The sequence below is a fragment of the Syngnathus scovelli genome, chromosome 12, assembly GCF_024217435.2.
Source record: "Syngnathus scovelli strain Florida chromosome 12, RoL_Ssco_1.2, whole genome shotgun sequence".
Classification (NCBI taxonomy): domain Eukaryota; kingdom Metazoa; phylum Chordata; class Actinopteri; order Syngnathiformes; family Syngnathidae; genus Syngnathus; species Syngnathus scovelli.
In genome coordinates this window covers 4624867-4637598 of record NC_090858.1, presented here as the reverse complement: position 1 = coordinate 4637598, position 12732 = coordinate 4624867, and the positions used below count along the sequence as shown (strand labels likewise).

General features: G+C 42.6%; 1 protein-coding gene across 1 annotated transcript; it reads right to left on the bottom strand.

Annotated features, from left to right (window-relative positions):
* Positions 1-475: 475 nt before the first annotated feature.
* On the bottom strand, positions 476-9616 carry oprm1 (opioid receptor, mu 1). Its single transcript, XM_049737012.2, has 6 exons — positions 9277-9616; positions 3799-4148; positions 2900-3075; positions 2500-2678; positions 2226-2409; positions 476-2030 (listed from the first exon to the last, which is right to left on the bottom strand). Exons 1-6 carry the CDS (start codon positions 9516-9518, stop codon positions 2025-2027), a joined length of 1137 nt encoding a protein of 378 aa, XP_049592969.1. The 5' UTR covers positions 9519-9616; the 3' UTR covers positions 476-2024.
* Between the last annotated feature and the right edge of the window lie 3116 nt (positions 9617-12732).

The window sequence follows — 12732 nt, the reverse complement described above, 5'->3', positions numbered from 1 at the left end:
AATTTATGGCATCAGCAAATCCACTTGTAGCCAGCCACCTCAATTTGTCTGCAGAGATTCCATGTAAAATCTCATTTATTTCTTTTTGCACTGAAAACTTTGCCAAAATTGTTTCCTTTGTGTGTCACAATCCATTTTGCTAACAGTAATAACTAAAGAACCTTGGAAAATGCATGTGCGTCAAATGCTGAAGAACAGACATTGAAATAATAATGCATGGAATTAAATCGTCACATCACAAATGATAAGAGCAGAAGATGAACTAACCTCTTGTTGAATTAAACCCTAACCCTAGCTTGAAACCCTAGTTTGAAGGATTTTAAATTTCTGATTTGCTTTGCATTTTCTACTCTTCATATGATTTTTCTTTATGGAAATACTTGCAATACAATGCCAAATTAGAAGTCCTATGAAAGTGAATTTCATGTCTACTAACAAACTATCATTTAATAATCGTTGTGGTTGTACAAAGCAGCAAAGTCCAACAAACTTTTATTGTAATTTGAAATGTATACACATTTACACAACACCAGAGGGATCTATACAATATATACAAGACAATAACAGCAAGGACATTCATATATTTATATATTATCTATATGATTTATTTATTTTATTTGTGTGTTTTATCAATATACAATTTGAAGAACAGTAAATATGACACAGTAGAAGGACGATCCACTTTAGACTAAATCTTAGTCCATGCTAGGTATATACAACAAGACAATAACAGCAATACATTAATGTATTTATATATTATTTGTGAGTTTTGTCAATATACAATTTGAAGAGCAGTAGATATGACACAGTAGAAGGACGATCCACTTATGTTCTAGACTAAATCTTAGTCCATGGTAGGTCTCAGTGGCTCAATTTATCTTTGTATCGAAAATACAATGGCGGCACACGGAATATCGAGTTTTACGACGACAGTGGAAAAAGCAGCTGGCGAGCGCAGCGCCCGGCCCTTAAATCCAATCGAGTCGCGTAAGATGAGCTAACAATGGCACCGCGGTGTTCTTTCATTAAGTTTCGGTGCGATGTCGCAAACATTTATTTCCCCACAGAGTCACATTCGTTTGCCGTCGCAAGATGTCGTTTCTAATGGTGATACAGCACAGTCATTTCAATTCCTCCCAGTGCGTTTGGGTTCGAAGGCATCATAAACATGAAAGGGAGTAGCTTGAAGTTGTAGAGAGAGAAAGTTTTTTCCTGCTATACCAAATATGGTTTCACACGGAAATCTGTCCATCCTCATTTTTTGTCAACCAGGCAGCGACGACACAAGAAAACGTAAGACAGACACCAAAGCAACAGCAGCGGCAATACGTACAGCAGAGAACATTCTCGTGTTGAAAATACATCAAGTGAGCCTCCGACATGGCCGCCAGGCCGGTGCCGTTAAAAATGTGTCAATTAACGGGGCGGCGGCGTCATAAACACACATCGTAAGACCCCCTTTATAGTGTAAGAGACGATGTCCAGAGCCCGTCTGTCGTCTCAGTCCAGGCACAGGTTGGAAACAAATCAGTTTGTGTGTGTGTGTGTGTGCAAGTGAGCGTGTAACAGAAAAAATAAACAAATCCCAGGAGCTGTCGCTGGTCAAACATCAAGCAGCCAGGAAAATAAGCATGTGACTGCTGCTGCAGAAAATGGTAGAAAATGTGACAAAAAGCATTCCGGGGTCAAAACATTAGGTGCAGCAACTCAATGAAAATCAATTGAGCTCCTACTAGATATTCACTTTGACGAGCTATCAATAATAATAATGATAATAATAGTAATGATAATAATCTCGCCAGCATTCTTTTTGTTCATGCTGCACGCACACTTGATTTCCAATTGGTCCTGCGCCATTTCCCGACTTATAACGTTTTGCCTCGCCGTCTGTGTGTAGGTGTGTAGTGGCTCGAGTGCGTTCGTAATCAGAGCCCTGTGGTGACTTGGGTGACTTCCGAGATGAGGTCGTCGTTGGCGCCGCCGCCTCGACAGTGGCAGTCAACGGACTCCTCCTCCACGGCTAGTCATACCTATTGAAAGACACAAAATGGCCGCCGCTTTAAAGTAACAACATCGTACCCAAAACGGCTATTTATATTTGTATTTATCTATTTGTCGTGCTAGCATTATTGTTAGCTGTGTGCAGAGCTAGCGTGAAATTTAGCGCAAACTCGATTTTTGCTACAGCAAAATAGGACTTGGGGAGTTGACTCGCTCCACCATACCTGCTGATTGGACCTGTCTCCCGACTGTGCGGTGTTGGGCTCGCGCTGGGGGGCCTTGCGTCCTACCACGCCCACCCGGGTGGAGTTCTGCATCTCCATTAGCGAGGGGCCCGATGAGCAGAACTCGCGGAAACAGCGCTTGAAGTTCTCGTCCAAATAGCCGTAAAGCACCGGGTTCAGACTGCTGCAAGTGTGCAACATGAGTCCATAAATGGCGTCCATAAATGGCGTCCATAAATGGCGGCATGGCATTGGCGGGTTTATCGGCCGGTACCTGTTGGTGTAGCCCAGGGCGATGCAAAAGTGCCAGGTGACGGTCTGCAAGGTGGAGCTGGAGATGTTGATCAGGGCGATAATGATGACAAAGATGTGGATGGGCGTCCAGCACACGATGAAGACGGCCACCACCACCAGCACCATGCGGGTGATGCGACGCAGGTTTCGGTCTTTCTCCTGGCATCAAATGACACCAATTAGCATCATAAGGTTTCCCACATTTTTTTTTCTATCACTGCACAGTGAATATTTACAAAATCAATACAAGATGGTTGCCACTTGATTCTATTTAGCCTTGTTGTTTTTTTTATTTGAATTAAGATCACAATGGAGCACAGCTCCTTAAAACTAATTAGGATTTTATCTCATGCATTCTAACAAGCGAGCGGCTAGGGCACCTGCGAGCCTGACAACATTCGCACGCTTTTGAGGCGCAGCACCATCAGGCCGTAGCACACGGTGATGATGAGCACGGGCATGATGAAGGCAAAGATGAACACGCAGATCTTGAGCAGGATGTCCCAGTACCACGACGGGTGCGGGAAGATCAGCTTGCAGTCCACGATGCTCGAGGCTATAAAGTCCAAATCACAAGACAGGTCGTTTGCTTTTCGTTTTGGCGCCATGTTTGTCCATCTGTTGGTTTGCTGTGTATGACTAATCCAAAACAAAGCCGTGTAACATATAAATTATGAAATGGACAACGACGGAACATAAATGAGGTGTAGTTGAGAATAAGCTCCAGATCGAGGAGGCTACTTGCATCCACATTAATATAATTCAAGCGAATTTAAGTGTATTGAAAACTTCGGAAGGGTTGCTGAAGATCTTATGTAAGGAGCACTATTAACCAGCAAAAGGCTTCCCGGTGACTCATTTATATGAGTCGCCGGCATCGTCGCCTTTACAAAGGAGGTAATGGAGAGAAAATGGCCAATTAAGTTAGCCAAGCGTGATTCTGCTGCAGCAAAAGGCTCAGGCAGGGATTGTCAACCGGTGGTCCGCGGCCCTCTAGTGGTCCGTGGCGGTGTTGCATGTAGTCCGCAAAATTGAAAATGGAAACATTTTTAACAATAAAATTGATTCATTATTTAGATTTGATTCATTTTCCAGCTAATTTTATGAAACATTTACCCATGTAAATGATGTCAGAAATAGCTGAGATTTCCAAAATACACAAACGAACGAGGCTGTATAAGTCTATCCTTCAGTGCAAAATAAAATGAGTTGAATGTAGAAAAACTCAAAAGATAAAAAGACACATTTTTACGGAGCCGTTTAGTCAAGTCAGACTCACGAGTGACGACAGTGGAGGCCATGAACATGACGGGCAGGCCGATGGCGGACGATAGGATCCAGTTGCACACGTTGACGATCTTGGCGTTGCGCGGCGTTCGGAAGTCCAGCGCCTTGACCGGGTGGCACACGGCCACGTAGCGGTCGATGCTCATGGTGGTGAGCGTGAAGATGGACGTGAACATGTTGTAGTAGTCGATGGACATGACCATCTTGCACAGGATGTCGCCGAAGGGCCATGTGCCCATCAGGTAGTTGACGTTCTGGAAGGGCAGCGTGCTGGTGACCAGCGCGTCGGCCAGAGCCAGGTTGAAGATGTAGATGTTGGTGGCCGTCTTCATTTTAGTGTACCTGCCCGCAAACAAAATTGGAAATCAGAGTCGGCGTTGTTACTACGATGAGCCTGAATTACCAGGTTTTTAAGGGACCTAAGAAAGAGTTTTCTTTCAAACAATTTCCTTTCAGACTGCTTCAAAGTGCACTCAAAAGTCTCATCTTGGGTTTTTTTAATAGCAAGAGAGCAAAAATTGCAGTTCCTCTTTCCATTCCAGGATTATTTTTCAAAGAAAAGATGAAAAGCAAGAGAATTGAAGGTCTGGAGAGAGCCAGGTCTTAACCTGGTCATCCTGAAAGGGGGATCCTTCCATCTGTGGTCCCTTCTCAAGGTTTCTCATTTTCCCCTGGCAGGGTTTTTTTGAGTTTTGCTTTGCCCTTTTGGGAGCTTAAGATCAGGGGATTCTTTGAGAATAATTGTCAATTTTGGCTATGTGAAGCCCTTTGAGACTGTTTGTGATTTAGGGCTATACAAATAGACTTGACTTGACTTGACTTGACTTGACTTGACTTGACTTGACTTGACTTGACTTGACTTGACTTGACTTGACTTGACTTGAGAGAGTGACTAAAAACACTTTGAGAGGCAGCGGGTGGGAAAGGAAGATAGAGCTTTCGAATTTAACATTTCACGGCTTAAAAAATGGTTTCATTTGACACAGCATAACTGAGCAGATGGATGGATGGATGGATGGATGGATGGATGGATGGATGGATGGATGGATGGATGGATGGATGGATGGATGGATGGATGGATGGATGGATGGATGGATGCATGGATGCATGGATGCATGGATGGATGGATGGATGGATGCATGGATGGATGGATGGATGGATGGATGGATGGATGGATGGATGGATGGATGGATGGATGGATGGATGGATAGATGGATGGATGGATGGATGGGTCGTCTTCTCCTCCTTGTTTTTATATTCTCAATAATCCCAAATCTTTTTAACAAGTGTCCATGATGACGTTTGTTCATTAAATTCAAATTAACTGCAACACTGACAGCTTGCCAGGCTCGTCATTTCCCGGCTTTATTGGTCCGGGAACGGTTAGCCGAGTCACGTGACACAGAGCGGCAGGAGGGATGTTTGTTTTATGTGCCATTACGGGCCTCACCATTCCAGATGAGCAAAGTTCTGAAAGTTTTTTATGAATTCTTTTTCCCCTTTTACAGCAAGAACACTATTGATTTTGAGCAAAGGGTCGATACAGGTCAGTACATGTTCATTTAAAACCTACAGATACATCATGTGTCATTAAATAAAAGGCCCAGTTGGTACTGAAGTGAGCCTTGACCCAAAAAGAGTGGGAAGATGAAATAAAGTGCCCATACTCGCCATATATTTATTTTTGCTGTGTATATTTTGCCTTAAAAGAGCTTACAAGTGGCGTCTTTTGGGCAAAATGCCACAACACAGCAGCGGTTCTTAACAGTGACACACAGCTTGAACGGCCAGCGTGGCTTATTTACTAAAGAAAGCCGCTTCGTTATTGAGTCCTCAAGTGTGAAATTAATTCTTTAGCCAGGGGCTGAGGCAAGCTCAAGCAAACGAACAAATAATTTAAGGACGGCGGTTAGAATGGACGGAATATTTTGTTATTGTTTGTTTCGATGCCATCCAGCGTGACAGCTAAGATATTAATGCTCGGAGGAATTTGCTAACAAGCCAGAGAAAAAATCCAATAACAAACATTGTTAATAAATGAATACTCCTGGGCGGCGACGCTATGAAAATACGAAAACGATGAGCCAAATGATGGCGTTAGAAGTATTGCCACGATATTGCGAAAACAAACGCGCTCAGCAGGGGGGTTGCTAATGTCGCGGCACCAGTAACGACATTATGTACACGTGCAGACTAATTAGCCAAAGCAATGATTATTTACGAGGGAGTTTGAATTTCTTAGCTGCCGCTGACATCGTGGAGAGAAAAAACATCTTTACAGTTTTTCCTTCCCCTCCTGGGAGTTTAAGATCAGGGGATGTTTGAGAATAATTGTTGATTTTTTGTATATCTGAAGTCCTTTGAGACTTGCCTGTGATTTAGGGCTATATAAACTTGACTTGACTTGACTTGACTTGAGGATCTTCACATAAAGTCCCTTTGATTGACCTCGACACGCCTGCCATCATGGAGTAATTCCCACAAAGCCACTTGAGCACAACATCTTGCAGCGGCGGCGCCATTAATCTAGCGAACTGCTGTTATGCAGCGAGCTAAACATCATTTGTCATGAGCCTGGGAAAGAGCGCTGCTGCTGCTGTTATCATATTTTCTCTCCGCCGATAACAGTTTCCACGCACCCCGAGCGGCTGTGACGGATCGTGGAGGTCGGCGAGCCACGAGCCAACCGTGTAGGTTTCTATTTAATTCGTTATTGAGTAGCCCGACTTGAAGAAACGTCAGCAAATTAGATTTTGTCGTTCCATTAGCACTAAGCTAGCATATTTTTGCGTTTAGCGTATATAACATATGTGCCACGCATGTGATCACGTGAATGCGAGAAGCTGAAGCGGGGCTTCTTTGACTTTAACTGAAAGATGAAGAAATAGTTTTTTTTTGCTTCCTAGCTGAAGCCTGAAGTGCTCACACTGACAGCTACATCTTTCCTTTTGTCAGTTCCAGCAAGAGAAAATCAGCCCTGCAGCATGACGCCGGCTACAAAACTCAAGCTTGGTTTCACTAGACCATAGCAAAATCTATCAAAAGCTCATTTCCGGCCAGCACTCATTGACGCCAAGCCTTAAATCGAAAAAATTGGCATTATCCGACACGGTTGGCCACGAATGCCTGAAACGCTGCCGAGCATTTTGCTACACTGCCCTCTTCCAAGCGAATAACTGAAATCACGTAATCAAAAAGCAAAGCTTGATGTTGTTACGTGGAGAAATTCATAGAGAGACAATTCAGCCAGTGCTGACTGCCAGTAGAAATCGCTGGGGAGTGCTTGTTGCCACGGTAACAAAGCGCACGTGAAGAAAACAGCTAAAGGTTGTACACCTTGACCTCCTACGATCGCTTCACGAGAATGACGCACACGAGTGGCGCAGATGAGGCTTGTTACTCTCTACAAAAACACGCGCCAGAGTTCTGGGTAGACTAATTTCCAAAATTGCTGGTAGAATTCTTCAAACTGTCTTCGGCTTTTGGCCCTTGTTGCTAGGCAGAACTCAAACAGATCAATCATAACAACAACAATAAATCCAAAAATTAATTTAGTGCAAAATTCTACAAAATTAGTCACATGAGCAGCTGCGTTTGGAACTTTCAACCAAAATTATGACTGCAATAGCCGCCATAACGGGGAGCTCAAGAATTTTACACTCTTTCAAAATACTTTCCGCTGTTTCCATGGTAACAAGAAACCCCACTCCAAATTAGCACATAGGTAAATCAGATTTTTATATATCTCTATAGATATACTCAAGGCTCACTCGCAAAGAAGTTTGCGGACGAGCGCGAGAGGAAGTACGAAGAGATAGAGAGCGAGAAGGCAATCGTTACTCTTTATGACCTGAGGGGTTGCCACGGGAACGCCTTACTCACCCACTTCCGTTTCTATATAATCTAGCCAAATTGCATCCGAGACCACTAGCATAAAAGTGAGGACGGAGAGCACCACTTTTTTTTTTTCCTTTCATCTGAAGGAATTGTTGTCAATGCACCATTAGCGAAATGGCTGTTAACACTGATTGTAGAAGAGCGTGAGAGAAAAAAGGACAAGGAGGATGTGTCCCACATTAGCACACATCCTTTATTTATCGAATGCTCTAATGGGCGGGAAACCTTTTTGATGACTAAACTGCTGTGAGGATTCATGTTGACATTCTGTGGACATGTGATCACTTTACAAAGTTGTTCGTGTCCAACTTTTCGACTGTGGGCTCTGTTTTTTGGCCGGCTGGCGTGCAGCGTAAATCTGCGTGGCGGCAGATTACACCAGGTTAATTTGGCAGGTGCATGAGCTGTGCGTGGCTGGAGCTTTGTCGCTACTGGTGAGGCAAATGTGTGTGGGAAAAAAAAAAAAAAAAAAAATATATATATATATATATATATATATATATATATATATATATATATATATATATATATATATATAAATAAAAGTCCCTATGCTTTTTATTCTTCACTCACCTTTTTCAGCTAAGTGAGGCGTCATGATGCAGAGCAAACAAAGCAGCGAGCCGTTTTAAGATAAAGAGAGCGCAGTGATGTTTGCAAACCCAGATGAAGATGAGGAGCTTGTAAAGCTTCTGACTTGTTGCAAAGCTCAGCAAAGCAGCTGAAGGATGAGGATGGAGGACATTTAGGAGGCCATCACTCAAGCGTTGTGGGAACACACTCAGGTCCGCCCACCTGCCACTTGACGCGCCCACCGCCATAATGAAAGAAGCGTTGGTGCTGATTCCAATAGACAACTGCGTGTGTGTGCGTGTGCATGTGTGTGTGAGCGGAAACACATGGTGAAGTGTGTTCATGATAGCGGGAAAAGCTATCTGCCAACTTTATAGCCCAGCTAATGAAGTCATAAACGTTCAAATGACATCCTATTTAAAATAATACAATGGAACCTCTACAGGCAAACTGTATTGACACTGAAATGATCTGTTTCACAATCGAACCGAATGTTTGAAGGAACATTTGAACCTCCCTAAGAGGCCAAAGAGGGACTTTGCTATGGAAAAAAAATGTTATTGCGAAATGATAACTCACTGAACTGAAGTCTAGCACGTGATGTGGACTGTACAAAATGTTGTTGCTCGCTGAACTGAGCTTTTTGCAACACATGTAAGGTAACCACATCTTTTCCTGAATAATTATAGCAAAAAATAAGCTAAAGCCATTTAAAACTTTGACTCTCGCTGAGCGGAAGTTTAGTCTGTGACGTCAAACGCACGACTGCTAGAGTTGTCACTTTCGCCTTGGCGGAGGTCTGCCCCTTTGCGCTGCTTTAAAATGTGCAATTCTGACAACCCGCGTGTCTTCGAACCAGTAGCGAGGACGCTGACATGCTTCCCCGTCCAGTCGGCGCGCAAACACCCAGTGAGTTTTACGCACAAGCTTCAAACAAACAAGAGGAAGCGCACACTTTATGCGTTGTAAGTGACGCGCGCGTGTGCGTGCGTGTGCGTACCTGACGATGATATACATGACCAGCACGTTCCCCACTAACCCCACCACGCACACGACGGAATAAACCGCCGTGATGACGATGGCGATGATGAGCGGGTTGGCGTCGCTGTAGTCAGCTTGACCACCCGGGTCGCGCTCCCCGTCGCACCTGCTGCCGTTGGAGCACAAGCCGCTGTTGTTGTAAAAGGCGGCCATTTGGCTCCGGTAATCCGCGTCTGAGAGGTTGCCTGATGCGCTTTCCATGGTTCTTATAAAAAAAGAAGAGCGCACAGTGGAGGAAGGGGAAAATGCTTGCGGTCCGAAGCTGCGAGGGACTAAAGGGAAGAGGAGGACTGGTTGGAGTGAGGCAGGCGGGGGATATGGGCGGGGGGGCAATCAAGGGAGAGATGCCCCCCCCCCCCCCCCCCCCCCTTTGCGTCTTCTCTCCTTTTCCTTATTCAGGTTCTTCCCATCCTTGAATTTACTCTCACCTTCTTCGCATTATCACCGGTATAATTTTGTGCCATCGGTTTTTGCCACCTCCACCAAGGTGCAGCAACCAGGTGTGATGTTTTTTGTACTCGCAGAAAAAATTAATCAATGCGAAGAAATCGCACTGGAAACAAAAGTGTTCGATAACAAATAAATGGCCAATGAAAAAGTGCAAAAAAAATAAAGAACTAAAGTTTAATATGATAAATTAGTGTTTATAAAAACAAAAGAAAGAGCAAATCATGTTGATGCGCACTGAGCTGAGGTCTTGTGTGACGTCACCCCGCAAAACAAACAAAAGTCCAAAAGCATAATGGGCTGATGAATGCTTAAGGGAGGTAAAAAAAAATAAAAAATCTGCTTGTGCCCAAGGCCAATATTTGTATTCTCCACACACTGATGAACAAAACATAGCAAATTGACTCTTGTGTGTTTAGCATCAGAGTTGAATCTGGATTTGATCCATATTTTGCATTTGCCTTCAATCTGAAATATAAGCTTTAACATGATCACAGTGGAAATTAATTTCCTACACTTGTGAAATGGTATTAGATTAATTTGTTGACATCATGTCGGTTGTTTTCATTTGCTGGCCTGCACGGGGCGAGTGTGAGAATGCAGCCCGTAGTGTAAATCCAATCAGGATCGATTCTAATCAAGATAATGCCCCTCCTTGCCTCATTACGAAGCATAAGAGTCCCAAACGGGGTAAAGAGGACCTATTAAGCGTGTCGCAGGCATGTCTGCACCCGACCCGACAAGCGGCGCCAGTCCTCAGTGACATTGATGCGTATTTACACTTTGTGCAATTAAATTAAGACAAGCAAAACAAAGCTGATCGATTTCCGAGGTGAAAGTCAATGCGGCGGCATGGATTGGAGCTGTTCCTTTCTTTTAAACAAGCTCCCTCGAATGCAAGTGTGCTTGATGGAGTGAATACTAAAAAGGAGCCTGTCAGGGTGGAAATAAAATTTAGTTACACTTGCACACTCAAAGTGTAAATGCTAAAAATAATATTTTGAGACACAATGAAATTTGACAGTAAAAGAGCTTTCAAAAATATTTCGACCAGCATTTGAACGTAAATACAGTGAACAAGAACCGATGACCTTTTCAGAGAGTTTCACCATCTAAAAAAAAAAAAAAGCAAAGATTGACTCGTGGGATTGGAGCTAATAAATAACTTTCAGAAGCTAGCTGCTTGATTTATTGACGCCTCGGAGCGAGAGATTCCACTTAGTGGGACGGATGAGCTCCTGTCCCGTCGTGGCTGGGTGATTTTGAGCAGATTTAGAGCTTTTAATCAAAAAGAAAGACGGGGACCGGCAATACGCTGTTATGTTTAATTGCGAATAATTCTATTCATTATGAACCGCTTTCTCATTTCAGGGCAAAAAGAGACATTACAGCTATGTCATTTGGATCAAGTGGAGTCTTTCCATCCTCTGTTGCCGTGGCGACGCCTCCTTTAATAGTTGCAACGTGTGCTCCACAGGTAATCATTGTAATGTGTGTGCCATGTAGCATGATGCTTGTTAACTTGTCACAATAGTTAGCTCATCCTGTTTTACCAGTATACTGTAATTAAGATCATTGTCGGACTGACAGTAAATCAGTAAATACTAAATCCAGTTTGTCTAATTGAGTGTGAGGAAAAAGAGCTTTGGTTAATCAACCAATCGGCCGTTTCCCTTCACCAATGTCACATTTTATGGTCACAATAGTTTTTTATCTAGTCGATTCAGTATGTGATAATCAAATTAATCGCTAATTATTTTTGATGGCCAGTTAATCGTTTAGACGCCTTTTTTTTTTTTTTTTTGACATTCGAAGTTGTCCAAATTGTCAACATTTCACCGCAACAATAACGAGTGACAGATTTTTGTAGTACTCCCAAAATTATATATAAAAAAAACTGAAATCTATTTTGACATTCTTGTGCATAGGCCACTAACACACCCAAAAACACACCTCATTATTTACCATCAGGAAAACAAAAACAAAAAAATTCTTTATATCATCACGCTTTGTCATCCTGGCGCAGGTTCCTCTCTCGCTCCGCATTTAATGTGGTCGTGATTGCTATCAATGCACTGTGTAATTTACCGCAGTAATGGAAAATCAGTGTTAATTATATCCCACAGACATATTTCATAATTGTTAGTACGAAACAGCCTGTTCCATAAGCAAATTAATCACAACCTAAATTTTTTTCAGCTATTGAAAGGGCAGCTAGAAATATGAATTTATTGCATGCTAATAATACCCAGTTATAATGTCACATTACTACCTTTTTCATTATCTTCAATACAGTTTACTCATACATCAAAAATATTACACATTATGGTTATGCCAATGAGATTAAAGCATAATGCTAATATGCTAATATTATGCTATGTCACGTCTCGTCACCGGTTGCTTTATTAAGTTTTCTGTTTGCGTATATATATATATATATATATATATATATATATATATATATATATATATATATATATATATATATATGGATGTGTCCTTTGACATCAATACGGAATGCTAGGCTTCTGGAAAAAGACAAAACAGCAGTTTGTGACGAATGACTCAACGCGTCGGAAAATATTCAAGCCACATGTTCCGTGCTGATAGCACTTGCACGGATGTGCACACATACACACACAAAAGCAAACACACACATGCATCACTTGCAATTCCGCTGATGGCCTTGCAGCGTTTTGTCAAAGTCATCCGTAAGTACACAAAAGAAAATGTTTATATTCATTCAATATGATGAATAAACTCTTAGTTGAGGAAGTGCGTGTGCGAATGTGTGCAGCCATCTTATAGTATAGGGAAAAAAAGAACACGTGAAAGTGACATAAACATGGAAAGACGACAAGAAGCAGCTGGAGTAAATTAATGCACCTGACAGTGTTTCAAGATGCGTTCAAATGTGTACATTTACATGCTCAAAACGCCCACGCTAACATATCATGGCCCCAACTTC